Source organism: Mauremys mutica, chromosome 1, assembly GCF_020497125.1.
Source record: "Mauremys mutica isolate MM-2020 ecotype Southern chromosome 1, ASM2049712v1, whole genome shotgun sequence".
NCBI classification, from domain to species: domain Eukaryota; kingdom Metazoa; phylum Chordata; order Testudines; family Geoemydidae; genus Mauremys; species Mauremys mutica.
The window spans coordinates 9,705,919-9,725,283 of NC_059072.1; the positions used below are offsets into that span (position 1 = coordinate 9,705,919).

At 48.9% G+C, this 19,365-nt stretch overlaps 1 protein-coding gene across 7 annotated transcripts in view; it reads left to right on the forward strand.

Moving 5' to 3' along the window:
* The window catches only part of PLXNA4 (plexin A4), a 684,054-nt gene that overhangs the window by 331,173 nt on the left and 333,516 nt on the right, over positions 1-19,365 (forward strand). For all 7 annotated transcript variants that reach the window (XM_045028652.1, XM_045028703.1, XM_045028642.1 and 4 more), the window contains one exon: positions 1,325-1,456. In XM_045028652.1, the coding sequence (XP_044884587.1) occupies positions 1,325-1,456 (132 nt within the window). The remainder of the gene's footprint in view (positions 1-1,324; positions 1,457-19,365) is intronic.

Consider the following 19,365-nt stretch of genomic DNA (forward strand, 5'->3'; position numbering starts at 1 on the left):
TGCAGCTGGATCTGAATCACAATGTGCAGTTGAAGTGACAGCCCTGTGGTGTTACAGGGCCTTATCTCAGTGCCTCATTTGCCTGTGGGGACTACGTCACGGGGAAGGAGTCCATGGGCAACCCTGTCCTTGCCTTTCCTGTGCAGTACTCTCACTCTGGGGCCTGGGTGGTATGTAGTGTAACAGGTCCGACTCACCCCTGCGGCGCCTCCTACTGGTTGCTCTGGGGAATTAGCTCTTTTCCAGCCCGGAGCGCCCTCTGCAGGCAGGTGATCCACCTGTTTGCTACTGGCCCGAGTCCCTCCCAGGACCCTGGTGCCTCTTTAACCTGTAATTGGGTTTCCCCCTCCCCAGGGAACCCCCACCTTCTATCCCCACCTTGCCTCAGTGTAAGGCTACTGCCAGTCATTGTCTAGCCCCACGCCCTGGGGCAGGCTGCAGTCTCAGCCAACTCATCCCTGGCAAGGAGGGTTTGGACCTGCTGCTTTGTCCTACCCCTGGGCTTCCCCCTGCAACCCACAGTACCTTTGGCCTATAGCTAGGCTGCAGCCTAGGGCTTTCCAGGCTGGAGCTCCCCAGCTCCTCAGCCTTTCCCCAGCCCTGCTTCACTCAGGTACCTTCTCTCTAGTTTCCAGCAGCCAGACCCATCTCCCCCTGAAGGCAGAGAGAGACTGTCTGTGCTTCTGGCTTCCCTGGGCTTTTATAAGGCCCTGGGCTCAGTTTGGGGCGTGGCCCCCAGCTGCAGCCACTTCCCCAATCAGCCCAGCCAAAAGCCCCTTCCCAGGGCTGTTTTAAAGCCCCAAAGGGCCGGAGCGGGTAGCCACCCTGCTACAGTAGGGATGGAGGCACATCGTGTGTGTGAATAGATTATTCCACGAAACCCAATGTCGGCAATTTCCTGTAGTGCCACCTGCTGGCTAAAGGAGAAATATTCGTTCACATGGAGATGTTCCACCTCTAACCCAATAGGAAACTTACTAAAGCATTATTTTACCTTTACCTTTGCTCCTCCATGCAAGCCCCACAGCTGGGAACGTTGTGTGAGGTGAAATGTACCTAGGACCATCCTCGTAGATTGTTACATAAATTATCCATCCCTCCAGGATGTCCTGGACAAGGGTTGGCTCCTAGTATTAGCCTTTGGCTGGGAATGCAAGGAACAAGCCTAGCAATGTTTGGGCTGTGATGCAGCTTCCCCTGGAGTGGTCTATGTTTCCATGGTGGAGTAAGCTAGTAATTCATAGCCCACTGATTGGCTTGCAAACCCTGTGCCAGGAAGGGAAGACACTCATGTTCTCTCTCCCCATTTGTCCTTGCTTTGCAGATCCGCGTAGATGGCCCCACCAATAGCGCCCTGGAGTACGAGATCGTGCAGGTGGTGGACACCGGCCCCATATTACGGGATATGGCCTTTTCAGTGGATCACGAGCACCTGTACATCATGTCTGAGAAGCAGGTAAGCCTCCCAGGTTGTTTGGGATGCTTTGAAAGCCTTGATTCTCTGGCTGGCCGACTGGCACCCGAATGTCTGAAGCAGCAAGTGCAGCCACTAAAGAGATGCTGAGGCTTCAGGGAGCATCTTGTGATATGTTGGGTTTAGAAACGATTGGACTGATATTTATAGTGGGCCGGCACTGAAGAGTGCAGGAGCAGCGCTGAATTATACTAGCAGGTACCATTCTTTTTGCTCCAAGCAGAATATACGAGGGGCTGGAACCTCTATTGGGCAGAGGGAACTAGAGTCTGGGGCAAAGAGGTCCTGTGGGGGAAATCTCAGAACCAGCCACACTAGAGGTGAAAGTTTAGATGGAAGTTTATGTTATTTAAAGTACCAATAAAACCAGACATCAGGAAGGGGACAATTTGTCATCCAGGGTGAGAGCTCCACCTGCTTCCAGCCACCTTCCCTTCCAGGCCTATGGAGGGGGCTTGCCTTGCTGGGTGTGGGAGATCGCAGGGCTGCTGCGGTGTATTGTTGTTGAGAGTTCTAGGGGGTTATGTTGGGTGCCTGGGCACAATGCTCATTTCCCAGAGCTCTTGAAGTCCATTGTGCATTATGAGGTTTTGGGGGTGTATGAAGTTTTCTAATGCGCCCATAGCTTAGGACAGGGGCTTAACCAATCACAATCAGTGGAGTTGTGCAGGCTTGTAAAGCACTTTGAGATCACCATCTGGAAGGCACGAGAAAGGGAAAATGTATCATTGGTCCTTTGTGTGATAAAGGAATGCTCATGCCCTGCTTGCCACTAGATGGCTCTTAGTGGGACCGGAGACTGCCAGCAAGGGTGCCAATTGGTGCCAGTGGGGATAGGGTTTTCTGCATTCTGGGAGCCACTGACTCATTTCATGGAGGCCACCTAGCAGCCCTCAGATGGTAACAGTGACAACCAGCTGGCAAATCAGCTGCCTGTAGGGCTCCCTAGTCCACTGCCAGTCACCTGGGGGGTGCAAGTCCCTTTGGGTAGGACGTGCTTTGCTAATTCTTTCCACTCAGCGGAATTCCTGTTCAGTCTCCCCTCCTGCCCAGTTCCCTTCTCCCAGCCACTCAGGAGTCAGACACAGCATGTGCTTTGAAAGCCTCCCTTAGCCCTCCCCCTGTCCCAGGGTCACTCTGCATGCACCAATAGCCAACAGACCTTCCTTCCTCTGGTACTTTCCAGCTCTCTCTTCCTCTCCTCCCTCTCTAGCAAGCTGACATCCACTTTCCTCCCAAGCAAGCCCTCTTTATGTGGGTACCCCTATCCTGGCCTACAAACTAGGGACTGAACCAGAGACCTTCTGAGCTGCTACTGCTTGAGCTAAACAGCCAAGCCACCATAACTGGTGCTGTAAGACAGTGGCTCTCAACCTTTCCAGACTATTGGAGTCCGATTTGTCTTGCGAACCCCCAATGACACCTCACTTAAACACTACTTGCTTACAAAATCAGACATAAAAATACAAAAGTGTCACAGCGCACGGTTACTGACAAATTGCCGACTTTCTCATTTTTACCATAGAATTATAAAATATAAAGATTGTACTTAAATGTTGTCAATATTTGCAGTGTTGTTGTAGCCATGTTGGTCCCAGGATATTAGAAAACAAGGTGAGAGACAAGCTTTCAAGTTACACAGAGCTCTAAGCTTCTTCAGGTCTGGGAAAGGTACTCAGAGGGTCACAGATAAATACAGCCTTGAACAGATTGTTTAGCATAAGTAGTTAGCACGTATTCAAGGGACCATTCAAAGTACAGTGGCCTGTTAACACCTCTGCAGTCACAGGACAAAAAGGGAGGGTTAGTGGGTTACAGATTGTTGCAATAAGCCATAAATCCAGTATCATTATTAAGTCCATGATTTTTAGTGTCCAGCAAAGTTATGAATTTAAGCTCCTCATGTTTTGAAGGTGTTGTTCAGGGTTCCTTGGAGGACGAGGACTGAGAGGTCAGATACAGAGTGATCTCTTTATGAGATGTGTTTGCCCACAGGTGATATAGTGTTTTGTCTTTTATCATTTTTCTGTGTGAGTTTATTTGAGAGCGCATTGATTGCCTGGTTTCACCCACATAGTTGTTATTGCGGCATTTACTGCACTGACTGAGGTATATCCCATGTGGTAATAGGCCTGTGTAGGACCCATGGATGTTGAAAGGTGTGTTGTGGGGGGGTTATTGATCTTGGTAGCAGTGGAGATATGTGTACGGGTTTCGCATCTGTTGTTCTGGCAGAGTGAGTTGGTGGGTCGTGATCTCTGGGGAGCTTGCTTCTGATGATGAGCTTGGGGAGGCTGTGGGGTTGTCTGAAGGCCAGAAGAGGGAGTTTGGGAAAGATTTCTTTCAGGATGTGGTCCCCATCGACTAAGGGTTATAGTCATTTAACGATGCATCACAGGGGTTGCATGTCTCATCAATATTTTTTCTCATTTTTTGTCAGACTTTGAAATGTCAAAGATAATGTTGCTGGAGTGTTGTCCAGCTGTGCTACCTAGCTCATGGCAGTATTGCCAGATCCATATGACACATGGCTAAACTGGAGCTAAACAAGGTGAAGTGGCCTGTTTAGGGATACAGGGTGATGATAGGGCTGAGAATAGAACCCAGGAGTCCTGGCCCTCAACTGTATCAAACCACTGTCCCTGTCTTACAGCACTGAGGGTGGCCAAGCTATCGGGGGTAGCCAACAGAGCACAGGGTGTTTTTATTTTATATATGATCTGATTTGGTGAAACATTCAAAGCAACATAAGCCAGTGCCTGTCCCTGATGCTTTCTGTAGGGCAGCCAGCCATGCTGGAGACAGCATAACTACCCTAGTAAGGACGTTCCCTATATGCTCATGATATCTTGCACTTCAGGTGCTGAAATGAATTAGCATTTGCAAGGGCTGGGCAGAGAGAAGGGTGGGGTGGGGGTTGAGAGCAATTCCTGTGGCTGTGGTGGGTATTTGTTTTTCATAGAGATTCCCAGGATACTGTTAATTGTGCTGCATATAAACTGCCTGGGTTGTGCCCACAAAGTGCTCCTGGCGTCTTCAGGCCTGTGCAGAACCGGAGGTGAGATTTCTCCCCGAGAGTCAGGGGGGAAATGGGCCCAACAACGTAAGCTGACATTTCCAAGCCTGGTCGGGAGTTGGATGCTCAGCTAATGATCAGCTTTATAAACTCAGCTCCATCCCTAAACGTTCCCTGGCATCGCGTGACAGCATGCGCGTGAGCTCCAGTGCCAGGGCTCGGTTCCCACTCAGGGCATTACTTCCTGCCTCCCCAAACCCCCTTGCAGCTGTAGTTGGGGGTAGTATTCCTCTTCACGGCCTGTCCTGAGCTGTTCCGCAGTGTTGCTTTATGCTGTAAGGTCCTGATCCAGTCCCGCACTTAGACACATGTTTAACGTTAAGTGCATGAATAGCCACTGGAACTACTCCTGTGCTTCAAGTTAAACACCGCTTCAGTGCTTTGCAGGATCGGAGCCATGGTGCTCAACCCTGACATTCCGGGGGCAGCTGCAGATCATGGGTGGGTGAAGTGATTCCTCTCCATATAAAACACCTTGAGATCCTTTAGGATGAAAAACCCTTTACAATCAGGATTTTATTATTCTGGAGCTGGAAACAGCTCAGGATCTACTGAGAGATGGTAAACGAGAGCCAGTCGTTCAGGAGAGCCTGTGTCTTATGGCCTGGACTTAAAGTCCCGCAGCTTGTGGGAGATTCTAGCTTTTCTGGCTGACACGTGATTCTGGGGTTAAAGGCGAACCACAAAGCTTTAGAAAACAAACGAGAAGTTAGTCGTGTTATCCTGCCACCTCCTGCCAGTGCCAGGGGCCGAGCTGGGCACGGGCACTAAAGGAGATACTTGTCCCAAGGTAGCCACTCTGCTCCAGCCCTGCATGGAGACGTGCGGCCCCATTCTCCGGGCTCAGCGCAGTGCAGCTGCACTTGTATAAATACTCAATATAAACCAGCCCTGAGAGTCCTGTTTCCCAGCCCCTTGCTCTCTTAGATGGTGCTCCGAGAAGGCCCCCCCGGTATGCTCATGTGCTATCACAGCCCCTAATTGTCTTTGTTTTCAGCGTGCGGTTAGGGCTTTTTGTGGGAGCCGGGAGGTAGGTGGCTAAATGACAACAGTGCCATGTGCTGCCTAGATTCAAAGTAAAGAGCGGGCCTGGCTCCAAGCCTGCCTTCTGTGACCGATACCAGCACGTTCCTTTCAAGCAGCAACTCTGTATGCTCAGACGTGACAACCAGGACTTGTCGGCACGGTCGGAGGCACCCGTGGGCTTAGGAACGGGATGCAGCAGAAGGGCTCCACTCTATATAAATATGAATAGGGAGAGAGTGATAGAGAGAGAGAGAGAGATTGATTTGTAACCAAAAGATCAAGGAGAGCCGCAAAGGCTCCATTATTTCGCCAAGGTGCAGCTGTATAATAAAGCAGTGAAAACATATGTTTCAAGTGCCTGTCCCTGGAGTGGGTAGGATTGGTGTGTATGGCGGATCTGTCATGATTTATCATGAAATCTGCCATTTAGTCTAAGGATTCACAAAGGGCACCGAGTGACTTATGAGCGGGGTGGCTGCTTCTCCGTGAATGGGAGGCGTTGTGAGGTGCTGACAGGAAAGCTGCTGCTCAAAGGTGTCATTTCCTCACTTATCTGTCTTGATGACACTTTCCTCCCCCCCTCCAACTCCTCCATCAGTTTGGCAGGTTTTTATCATCAATTTCAGTGTGTGGAGACATTCCCCCGCGGTGATTGGAATTTCGGTACATGAGAGTCAATCGTTCTCTCACATACACACACACACACACACACAGAGACATACACCCACATGGCCTGATTCTGCACTGCCTTGTGCAGTCATTTATGCCTGTGCAAAGTGGGCGTAAAGTGCTTTCAGAGCAGAATGGGAGCCATACAAGGCCGTGTGGAATCAGGCTCACAGAACCTCTTACACCTCTCCTGCTTCTTCTCCCACTTCCAGCCAGCTCACCTCCCTTCCTCAAGCCCCTACACTGCCTTCCTTTCTCCTTCCGCATTAAGGCCCTGATCCTATGAGCTGCTCCCCATGGGTGGACCCCTGCTCAGAGTCCTATTGACTTACAGGGTGTTCATGGGGGGCTGTCTGCATGGCGTAGCTTGCAAGATTGGGACCCTAGTCAAATGCCTTGTTGTCCCTTTAGCTCTGTCCCTGCCTATATCCAATCTCTCTTGTTTCCTCTCTGTTTCACTGCCCACTTCTGATCTTGGTACTGTAGGGTTTACTTGAGGCAGCCTCCCGTCCCCCACACACCTCCATTCTGCCCTCTTCTGTGAGCCATCTCTGTTCTGATCTGCTTGCTGAGGATGTCTCCACACCTGCTTCACGCAGAAGTGTTCAGGTGACGGTGTGATCTAGCAGTCTGAGCCCAGGACTGGGAGCCAGGAACTCTTGGATTCTAATCTGGGTTGTCACACTGTGAGCTCAGGCATGTTATTTGAAAGGAGACAGTGAAGCCAAAAATCATATTGCCATATCAGTGTTGTCGACTCTTGTGAGTCTCACGATATTTGGTATTGTTTCATAAAGCCCCAAGCTCCTGGAGTCATGTGATTACATGATAATCTCAACTTTCTTTTTAAATAGAAGTTACATTCCTAGACATCAAGTTCTCAGAGAAGGGCTGGGAAACATGAAACTTAAGGGTTCAAAACCCAGAAGACCAGTAACAAGAACCCTACACTTATTAATGTTCAAAGCTCATGTTTTTTTAATCAGTCTCATGATTTGGGGAAGGGAGCTGATTCATGATTTTTGAACAGTAATGGTTGGCAAATACTGCATTCTGACAACGTTGTACTTACTGTTGCCAAAAGTAACCTCTATATGACAAGAAAATGGAGAGGGTGTTCCCCCCCCTGTATTTTTTAAAATTTGTTTACTTGGTACATTTGAGTCAATTTCACTCTTGAAATTTCACTTCCTGTCTCATGCACTATTGGGATGACATTACTCTAATGCATTGCTCTGGGAGCAGTTCACTTGCAATTGGCTGTTGTTCTTTGAAACAGCCTTTGCACATCCCCACTCTTAGGATGGCACATGTCAAGAGTGGGACTCTGCAGAGGTCAGCCCGAATAACTCTGATTATTGGTGGGTAACCTCTTTTTGACCACCATCAGCAGCAGCAGCAGCAGCAAAGCTGAAGTTAAAATGGTTGCAGACAGGAATGTGTGTGGGTGGGAGATAGGTATGTGGGCTGCACCAGGGCTGATGCATGGCCTAGGATCTTCTAAATATTGGCACAGCAGTATGAGATACTCATATAAAATATGTTTTAAAAGGAATTTAACAAAATCACTGAGGTGGGACTACTGAAAGGATGCTCTGTCTGAAAACAGATTTATTAAAAGTATGCAGTGTTGTTGTAGCCATGTTGGTCCCAGGATATTAGAGAGACAAGGTGGGTGAGGTAATATCTTCTATTGGACCAGCTTCTGTATCTTGAACCTCTTGGTGTCTGCTTCCCAATCAGCAAAATAGGGAAGATTGATACTTACTTGCCTCATGAGATGTATTAATACCACTGAGTCATTACAGCCAATAGAATAGCTGCATGCAAATTAGCTGTAGAGAATAAGGTGATGATTGATTGAGTAACTTCTGATGTCACAATGTCCCCCCTCTTGAGTTAACTGAGGTGTTGATCTGCCCCAGTCTAGAGCCTATTAGTTTCTTCATTAATTAGTTTCTTCAAATATAGCCTATGCATAAGATTTCAATTATTTTTAACTATATGGAATGTTTCTAGTTTCTTGGCCTACAACAGCTGGCGAATCGTGTCTACCCTGAATCACAGTACGGATTCAGGGCTGGAAGATCAACTATAGACATGATATTTTCTCTGTGTCAACTGCAAGAAAAGTGCAGAGAGCAAAACTGACCATTGTACATCGCCTTTGTGGACCTAACCAAAGCATTCGACACAATCAGCAGAGCAGGTCTGTTTGCAATACTAGAAAAGATAGGATGCTCACCAACTCTGCTAAATCTTATATGTTCATTCCACAACAACATGAAAGTTTGACAGGTCCACTTCAGACAGCTTTGAGATGAAAAGCGGAGTGAAGCAAGGATGTGTTCTTGCCCCTACACTCTGAAATCTTCTTCTCGGTACTCTTGAACTGTGTGTTTAAGAACATGAAAGATGCAGTGTGTCTCCACACAAGATCAGATGGAAAACTCTTCAACCTGTCCTGACTTAAGTCAAAGACCAAAGTCAGAAAGGTGCTAATCAGGGAACTTCTATTCGCTGATGATGCTGTCCTCATAGCCCACAATGAAGATCTACTACAAGAACTCATGGACTGCCTTTCAAGTGGCTGTCAGGCATTTGCTCTCATCATCAGCATCAAGAAAATGGTTGTACTAGGACAGAGGGTTCCACAAGATCCTTCAATTACCTTAAATGCAAACCAGCTACAAGTAGTCCAGATGTTCAGCTGTTTAGATTCTACAGTGACCACCAACCGTTCACTGGATGAAGAACTAAATGTTCTCATTGGAAAGGCTGCCACCACCTTCAGAGACTGACTAAAAGAGCATGGAACAACCCAAAGCTGACCACTAAGACCAAAATGCTAGTGTACCAAGCCTGCATCCTCACCACTCTCATGTATGGTTAGGAAACATGGACAACTTATGCTCCTAGGAGAAAAGGTTGAACAGTTTCCACCTACGCTGTTTACGCCGCATACTCAACACCAAATGGCAGGATAAAGTTACCAACGCAGAGGTTCTTCAAAGGGCAAATTTACCAAGTGTGACAGCCCTGATCAAGCAAAGACAAGTTTGCTGACTGGGCCATCTGAGTAAGTTGGAAGATGGATGCATACCCAAGGACATGCTATACAGGAAGCTATCAGAGGGAACAAGAACAGCACATCCCAAGCTTCGCTAGAAAGACACATGCAAGTGAGATATAAAGGAATTTGGAATTGATCCTGACCAATGGGAAGTCTTGGCAAGTGATCATAACAAGTGGCGCCATTGTCTCCATCAGGGTATCAAAGTCCATGACAGAAGCTGGCTCCTACAGCTTGAAGAGAAAAAGCAAGCAGCTCCCAGCCAAGATACAGACATTTGCAATAACTGCCAAAGATCATGCAAATCTCGGATTGGCCTATTCAGTCACATGGGACATTGCAAACCATCTACATCATACGCTGCAATCCCCACTGTCTCTCGCAGACGAAACAATGCCAACAAATGGAAAATTTGAAATGTGTGAGTTATTCCAAATAGGTCTCCTCAATAGTATTGCTAATCCCAGGTGTTCCAAAATCCCGAGTCGGTGCCCAGAAATAACAAGATTGGCTTAAAAATCATAAGATTTTTTTTAATTGGATTTCTTTTTATTTGGATTCCGGATTCTGAGCCCTTAGATTACACTCGGGTCGCATTTCCCAGTTCTCCACAGGCATGAGGCCTAGAAATGTACTTATTTAAAAAGTGAAAGCTGAGATTCTCCTATTATCCCATGACTCTGGCAGCTGATGTTTTAAGAAAAAAAAATCAAATATCACAAAGCTTGTGATAAAATCCGAAGGAGGGAGAGATGTTCTTTCTGTAATTGGGCAGATCTGCTCCCAGTCCAGGCCAGAAACAATAGACAAGAGGGTAGGAGGTGACAGTTCCCTGAAGATGGTTTGAGTTTGGTCCCAGTTTTCAGCAAAGGTTTGGTGTGATTTGTGTTCTCTCTCACTCTTTTCTTCTGTCCCTACCAGTCCCAGCCATAATGCTTAGCGATACGTTAAGTGCTAACTCTCAGCCTACCCCTGCCCTTCCCTTTGCCTCATTAAGTATCTGTTCAATAAGATCAGGTGGATCCCTTCAAAGAAATGACAGAGTCAGCACCACACTGGCCTAGCGCTAAGCTGGAAAGGGGAAAGGCACCGGGTGCGTGTGTGCGTGTGTAGATCAAGCCTGCCTGTATTTCTTGGCCAAGAATGATAAAAGCTCTCTGGCCCAAAGGCAAAACGGCAGCATATTGAGCTGCTGACTCTCTTGAAATAATTTCTTTATCAGCACAATGCATATTATGGCAAAGAGTCATAATTTAGCCCTGTTTTAACTCTTCTGCTGCCAGCATGCAGACATTGAATGAGCAGCCGGTGCTTTGGTGTTCTCTGGGCTGTGCTGCCTGCTCCGTTTCGGCGCCTGGATGGGGCTGAATACAGGTGCCATGGGCAGCAGGCAGAGGGAGTTGAGATGCACAGACTGTCCCATTCAAAGGAGGAGAAGAGATTCCAGTGGCTGTTGGGTCATGTTTCTCTGCTCAGTCCTGCAGGGCAGCATTTGTGTTTGGAATTTCATCGCTGTGTTTGGTGGCCTCATCTGTAGCCTTTTTGCGCGTGGATGTAGCTCTTTGTTGCCATGGGAATGCTTTTTCAAGCAAATTTGGTGCTGAGGAAAGGGGATGGATTGAAGTTATCTATTTATTCATGGATCTGGTATTATTAGACATGGTGTATTGGAAGGAAGGCTGGTCTTGTGGTTAGAGGACCAGACAGGGCCTCAGGAGATCTGGGTTTCATTCCTGGTTGTGTCACAAACTTCTTGTGTGACCTTGGAAAAGTCTCTGTGTGTGACAGTTACCTGTGTGTAAAGTGGGCAAAAGGGCACTTTCTTAGCTCACAGATGGGGAAATGAACTCCATTAATGATTAGGGGGTTCCCATGTTGTACAGGGTTGAGGGCATATCAACATAGATAATGTGCAAGGGGAGGTTAAAAATCATGCTGGTCTTAATGGAACTGAGGTCTAACAGAAAAGAAATGGACCATCAAGGAACTCCTGTTACATGAAGGGATGTAGGTGATCCATCTCCACTTCTTTCCGCCATCTGCTAAAACACAAAATGAGTTACACCTGGCAAGAGACATAAAAGGCAATCAGAAAAGCTTTTATAAATACATTAGGAGCAAGAGAAAGACAAAATTGTAGGTCCTCTGTTTAGCAGGGAAGAAGAGCTAATAACTGATGACATCAAGAAAGCTGAGGTGTTTAATGCCTATTTTGAATCAGTATTCATCAGAAAGATAAATTGTGACCAGATACTTAACATAATATTAACAACAAGGGGGAAGGAACAGAAGCCAGAATAGGGGAAGAACAGGTTAAAGAATATTTAGATAAGTTAGATGTATTCAAGTCTGCAGGGCTTAATGAAATTCATCCTACGGTACATAAGGAAATAGGTAAAGCAATATCTGAACTCTTCGATCTGGTCTACACTGGGGCGATCGATTTAAGCTATGCAACTTCAGCTACGTGAATAACATAGCTGAAGTCAACGTACTTCGATCTACTTCACTGCGGTGAGTTGACTGCTGACACTCCCCTGTTGACTCCATGTAGCGAGTCGGTGTGGCTCCCCTCCGGACCAGCAGAGGGAGCTCCTTGTCAGACGCCCAAGTGGGCTGAGACACCACTTCCTGTCCCCGCCCCCCGGAAGTCGAGGGGCGGGACAGGAAGTATAAAAGGAAGACGCCAGAGCTCAGTCAGGAGCCAGCAGCCGCCGAGAGCAGACGTGCCGGCGGGAGCTCCTGCCCAGGAGCCTTCTAGGAACCAGGACAGCTGCCCAGACTGGCCTCCGCTTCCCCGCGCCCACTACGAGGAGGAGCCGCCAGAGCTGCCCCGTGACCGGTACTGGGACGAGCCGCCGGACCGCCCCTGCGCCCCCCCAGAAGAGGGGCCGCCGGGGCTTCCCCGGCCCTGCTACCCGGAGGAGCCGCCGGAGCAGGTCTGGCCGGACTTTCCGGAGGTGCTACCAGACCTCCCACCAAGCCCGGACCCGGAAGAGCCGAGGACCTTTGACTGGCCCGGACCTGGTACAAGTGAGCAGGTAGGCCCCGAGGGGGATATGGAGTGTAGCCCGGGGATAGCCGACCCTTGTCAGGCTACGGACATTGAGGTGCCTATGTCAGTGTGTTGCGGTCAGGACCCCACTGACCAGCGGCCGTGAGCCGCTAATAGGGCCCCGGGCTGGAACACAGTGGAGTGGGCGGGCCTGTGTTCCCCCTGCCACCCCACTCGCGGGTGGCAGTTTCCCCCTCACCTCAGCGCTCAGGCACGGAAGCCTGCAATTACCTGCTGTTGCTCAGCCCCTGATCCAGAGGCCTGAGCTCATATTGACTCTGCTGTTGCTCAGCCCCTGCTCCAGAGGCCTGAGCTCATATTGACTTTGCTGTTGCTCAGCCCCTGATCCAGAGGCCTGAGCTCATATTGACTTTGCTGTTGCTCAGCCCCTGATCCAGAGGCTTGAGCTCATATTGACTCTGCTGTTGCTCAGCCCCTGCTCCAGAGGCCTGAGCTCATATTGACTTTGCTGTTGCTCAGCCCCTGATCCAGAGGCCTGAGCTCATATTGACTCTGCTGTTGCTCAGCCCCTGCTCCAGAGGCCTGAGCTCATATTGACTTTGCTGTTGCTCAGCCCCTGATCCAGAGGCCTGAGCCTATATTGACTTTGCTGTTGCTCAGCCCCTGATCCAGAGGCCTGAGCCTATATTGACTCTGCTGTTGCTCAGCCCCTGATCCAGAGGCCTGAGCCTACGTTGACTTTGCTATTGCTCAGCCCCTGCTCCAGAGGTCTGAGCCCAAGGACTGCTGTCCGGCTGCCCGCCCTAACTGAGGGCCGGGCGTACACCTAGTGACTGTGTGCCTTGTGCGGCCCCGGCCTGAGGGTCTGGACCTGGACTCACATTGAGACTGATTGCCGTTATCCAGCCCCCCGGCTCCAGAGGGACTGGACTCACATTGAGACTGATTGCCGTTATCCAGCCCCCCGGCTCCAGAGGGACTGGACTCACATTGAGACTTTTTGCTGTTATCCAGCCCCCCTGCTCCAGAGGGTCTGGACTTCCCACGTAGAGGGGACAAGGAGCGAGTCGGTGTGGCTCCCCTCCGGCCCAGCAGGAGGGTTGAGCCCCGACGCGCCAGCTTACACTCCACCTGCGCCGCTCGCCCTGGTGGAGTACCAGAGTCGATGGGAGAGTGCTCGGCGGTCGATTTATCGCGTCTAGATTCGATGTGATAAATCGACCCCCGCTGGATTGATCCCTGCCCTTCGATCCAGTGGGTAATGTAGACAAGCCTGCCCCTAAGTGATTATCTTTGAGGACTCATGGAACATAGGTGAGTTCCCAGAGAACTGGGAAAGGGTAAACATAGCGCCTATCTTTAAAAAGGGGAACAAAGAGTATCCAGAGTATTATAGACCATCAGCCTAACTTCGATACCTAGAAAGATACTGGAACAAATGATTACTCAGTCTGTAAGCACCTACAGAATAATAGGGTTGTAAGGAACAGCCAGCAAGGATTTGTCAGAAACATCAGGATTTGTCAAAGATTGGTCAAAATCATGCCAAACCTTCCTAGTTTCCTTCTTTCAGTGGCGGATTAGCCATGCTCAGGGCCCCCAGCCAATTGAGGGGCCCTGGAAAAAGGGTGCTGCAGCAGAAATCTGCCGCGGGGCAGCAGAAACCCGGAGCCCTGGCAGAAGCCGTGGGGTGGGCAGGGGAAGCCCCAGTGCTCTGACCCTGGTCCCCAGCAGAAGCGCCGGGCGGGTCGGGTGGGGGAAGTCCTAGTGCCCGGACCCCCCCACTGCAACCCTGGGGACTGGAGGAGCTCTCGCTCCCCCGCGGCCCCGGGACTGTGGCAGGGGAACAGCGCTTCTTCGGCCTTGGGGCCGTAGTGGGAGGGCGGGCGGGCCAGAAAGGAGTCAATGGGGGTGGGGCTGCAGGGGGGGGGATGGTGTGGGACTGTAGGCGAAACAGGAGCAGGGCTGCGGAGGAAGGGGTGAAATGGGGTGGGGCTGCGGGTGGAACAGGGGCGGGTCCGCCAGGGAAGGGGCAGAATGGGGTGGGGCCATAGGCGGGGCTGCAGGCAGAAGGGGTGGAAGGGGAGTGGGACCAGAGGTGGAAATTCTGGAGCCGGGCCCCCCCCCCTGCTCTGGCTCAGGGCCGGAGAGACCGTAATCTGCTTCTGCCTTCTTTGATAGGGTTACTGGCCCAGTGGATGGGGGCAAGCCGTAGACAGGATATATCTTCATGTTAGTAAGGCTTTCGACAGGGTCCCACATGACATTCTCATAAGCACATTAGAGAAATGTGGCCTGGATGAAATTAATATAAGGTGGGTGCATAACTGTTTTAGAGACTGTGCTCAGAATAGCTATCAATGGTTCTCTGTCAAACTGGGAGGGCGTATCCAGTGAGGTCCTGTAGGGGTCAGTCCTGGGTCTGGTGCTATTCAGAATGTTCACTAATGATTGGAATAATGAAATGGAGAGTATGCTTATAAAATTTGCGGATGACACCAGGCTGGGAGGGGTTGCAGGCACTTTAAAGGACAAAATTAGAATTTAAAATGACCTTGACACATTGGAGAACTGGCCTGAAATCAACAAGATGGAATTCAGTAAAGATAAGCGGAAACTGATACACTTAGTAATTAAAAATCAAATGCACAACTACAAAATGGGGAACAGCTGGGTAGGTGGTAGTACTGCTGAAAAGGATCTGGGGGTTATAGCAGATGGCAAAATTGAATATGAGTCAACAGTGTGATGCAGTTGCAAAAGAGGCTAATATTCTGGGGTGTATTAACAGGAATGTTGCCTGTAAGACTTGGGAGGTAAGTGTCCCACTCCACTTGGCACTGGTGAGGCCTCAGCTGGAGTACTGGGTCCAGTTCTGAGTTCGACCCTTTAAGAAAGATGTGGACCAATTGGAGAGAGTCCAGAGGAGAACAAAAAAAATGATAAAAGGTGTAGAACTTTGCCATTGGATTCCATCTATCTAAGGTACTTGCATGGGGCTCCTCACAATCTTTAATGTTTTTATCTACCGAGCCCCATTGTAGGGGGAACTGAGGCACAAGGAGACTAAGTGACTTGCCCATGGCACACACAGGAAGTCTTTGGCAAAGCAGGGAATTAAATTAGGGGAGTCTCAGACTTGTGACCTAACAAGTTGACCATCCTTCCTCTCTGTGTGCAGCAGTGGAAAGCAGCAGCCTTTGGGGTGCTGCTGTGCCATTTGGATGTGACTATTTCAAGGGTGATGTAGCACTTGGTACAGTCGTTACCTTTCAAAGATTCCTGTTCACTCACAGTGGCCACATGACAATACCGTAGTTGTTTCCTGTCCTAAGTGTGCTGCATTAGGTCTATAACCAATGCTTTAAGACTACCAGCTTTGGCGTTATTTGAGTCTCATCTGGCTGTTAGTTTCCTTAACCCCTTGCCAATGCTGAATTTAAGCTCTTGGTCTGCAAAAGAATTCTTGCAGCTCCAAGATAGTTCCTCCTTATGCTGCTCAGAGGCAACTTTTCTCCATAATGCAAGGAAGAGAAGGCACACAATGCAATTAAAAGGTGACAGATTTAATTTGGGAGAAAGACAATATTTTCTAAGAACAATGTCTAATGGATCGGAGGAACTCCCTGCTGCAGGATGTTACTGAGATTCAAGAAAAGAACTAGATTGCACATGAAGAATAGACTCAACGGTGCCATTCACTGGGATGGATATGAGGACTGTTGAGTCTCATGTTTCAGGGCATGAACTGATCCCCAGTTGGAAAGTTAAGCAGACATTTCCTCTGTGGTGTAGTGTTGCCTGATCAAGTGCATTACAAATTCTCTGGTATTGACAGAGACAGTCTGCTTGGCTAGATGGGCCATGGGTTTGCTCTGCTGTGGGATGGCCTATGTGGAAACACTCAGCATGTTTTGTGAAATGACTGAACCACCTTGGGACCTGAAAGGAGCGTTGGAGTTAGAACCAAAGTGTCTGGTTTTAATTCTTCTCCTCCTCCTCTCTCCCCGCTCATGGATTTCCAGTGGCTCTAAACGGAGGCAGATTGGCTGTTTGTGGTTGCAGTTGAGAAGAGGTCAGCATATTAAGTGCAGCTCAGAAAGCCACCTCCTTCTAATCTTGAGGAATTTAGTGGCAAATCTGAAAATCTCCATCCTCCCCCTTCCCCCCAACCCTGTAATAGACCCGGGAGATGAGAAAAGAGGGAATCTAAGAAGCCGGTGATTACATGAGGAGCCTGGCAGCTCTGTAATCCTGGACTCCATTAAACATCTGTCTCCGCCAATTGCTCTGACAGTCAGGTCTCCTCCTCTCAAGTGCCTTACGTTTTCAGGTCACCATTTCTTAATCAACCCCCGCCCCCGCCCCTTTGATATTCCACTCAATCCTGGAGGATAGGGCACCAGTGCCCACAAGGAAGGGGCTTTAAGTATTTCAACACAATTGTAGTTGAGTACATGTTTCAAGTGAAGCCGGTGCTTAAGTGCTTTCCTGAATCAGAGCCCCAGATCATTTGGGGAGTTGGGTGGAAGAGAGTGCACTGCTTGTTTCCCACATCCTTCCCGTTTTCAGTGGGGCTTGGAAGCTGCTTCCGTTGGTGGTTATTGAACCTTCCTATCTGTGCCCTTTCTTAGAAGAAAACAATTGCTGTCTCTGAGAATTTCATTATACCCATTCTGCTGTGGTGCATGGAGTTAACGAAGTCAGATGCCTTTTACTATCTATACACTGCACCTTTAAATTTCTAAGCTTCCTTCACATGTACAATGTTCAGTAGCCATTTTGTTGTCAGAGCTCAGCGCAGACTGTCTGAAGAGAGAGACACACTGCTCTCTCTCTCTCATGCACACTTTACTTTTGTTCTTTCTTGTTTTTGTCATCATCATCATCTAAAGGAAAGGTCATTCTGAGAGCGAAAGTGCCTGGCCACTCTTGTGTGTAAAGTAAACACAACTTCCCAGTTTAATAATACTGCACTGTAGCTCTCCTTTCATTGATCTTATAGCAATTATTGTTGGAGATGAATATATTGGATCAGATAAAATCAGATCCAGCAAAAACCTTCACTCAAAACTCAAACTGAATCTTTTTCTTCTTCTTTTTTGTTGTTGAATGTTTGAAAAGGTGCCTTAAACTTTAATGTCTCTGTGAAGTTTCTGATTGTAACTGGAGACAGAGCTGTAACTAGGCATTTTAGTGCTCAGGGCAAGCAAGCGTATTTGTGCCCCTTACCATTTTTTTCATCATTTTTTCAACCCCGTAGCTTTGTGCCCCACCCTGGTTACAGCCCTGACTGGCGACAAATGAGAACTGAGTGAGACAAGATGATGCAGAAAGTGGTTCTGGGAGGTGATTTATTTGAGCATAAGCGTTCGTGGGAAAGTTTATGCTCAAATAAATGTGTTAGTCTGTAAGGTGCCACAAGGACTCCTGTTCTTTTTGCAGACACAGACTAACAGGGTTGCTGCTCTGAAATCTGGTAGGTGACTATGTGGCTTGCTTTCCTCTGAGTCAGGGTCCCAGATGGCCAGTGCCATTTGTCCATCAAATGCCCCATGTACCATTTTTTGGAGCAAGTGTAAAATTTCAGAGGTTTTGACCATTTTGATCATTAAGGCTCTAATGACCCTCTTCCAAAGAGTAAACTCACTAGTCCTATTGTCCTAACTCAGTGCCAGCTTGGGTCATTACCATTCTGCCTCCCTAAAATCCCTGCCATGGTTTTAACTGGCTATAGGGATTGTTATCTACCTATTGTCTTTAACTGCGCAGTGTTAAACTGCTGCTGTCTCCTCCCGCCCGGAGGCTGCATTTCAGTGATGGATAAATGACTCCCTGTGCATAATGTGTGTATTAGCTTATAAAGTCTGGTGGTGAAAGACACTAAATTAATGTAAGGTCGTTGTAATAGTTTTGGATGAGCATTCACACCTGGGGAAGCTGTAGCAGGGTGCTGGTGCAAAGGCACGTAATTAGCCCCTGCTCAGCGAGCCCCAGTTAGGGGAAATAGATTGGAGCTGGGGAGAAGTCTGGTGCCTGGCCTTTAGAACTGGCTGCACCCGCAGGCCTGAGGGCTATACAGGCTGGCTGGCAGCCTGAAGAAGGGGGGAATGGCCAGGGGAAGGTCAGTCTCCGGGCTGAGGGCAGACTCAGAAGAGGAGATTGCAAGGCCTGCAAGCTGTATATAGCATATCACTGGTGGTGGGGGAACATGGTGTAAATAAAGCCACGGGTGCTGCAGAAGGAGAAGCCTCTCTGTGCTTTATTGGGGCAGCCAGTGGGCCCCAGGAAGAGGGGCGGGCAACGGACTTGTTCCTGAAGCTCGATCTGAAATGAACCTGCTGATCACTAGCCGCTGCCGCAGACTGCAGCCTTTAACCCATGCCTGGTATACCAGGCACGGGAATGGAGTGATTCTCAACGACAATACACGTACGTCAGGCTTTTGTGCCTGGCCCTCTCACTAGTCTAGCGTTCGTCTTCATGGCAAACTTAACCCAGGCTCAGGCGAGGTAGGCGGCACCCCCTGAGCTCCAGGGTAGACCCCAAGGTAGCTGTTAATGCGTGTTGCTACCCCGAGGTAACTACAGTGAAGGCATGTAGCCAAGGGAACTCACAACAGTCGAGTCACGATGGTCCTCCAATCCTTTCCCATAAGCCCCCTGACCAGAAGCAGACGATCAATCTGCCTCTTATTTTTCCCTCCAGTATCACCCGATCATGAATCACATCCTGTGAATGCCAATAAGGAACAGAAATGTAGATATCACTTGTGTTACGCGTTATCCAAGCAGGTGGAACAGGCACATCCCTTGGCAGAGAAGTTGCTAGTCCAAAGAGAAGAGGCAGTTTGGCCAGGAAACCAAGGCGTAAAGCTGGTGCTGGAATGATGTCTGGGAGCCATGCCATCTAGCCAGAGGAAAGAGACTGGAGCATGGGTGTGAAGAGAAAGTGATGGTGGCAGGATAGCAATTTTATTTTAGCAGGCTCTGAAAGGCTTCATTGTCTATGGTATTTGTGTGGACGCTCCT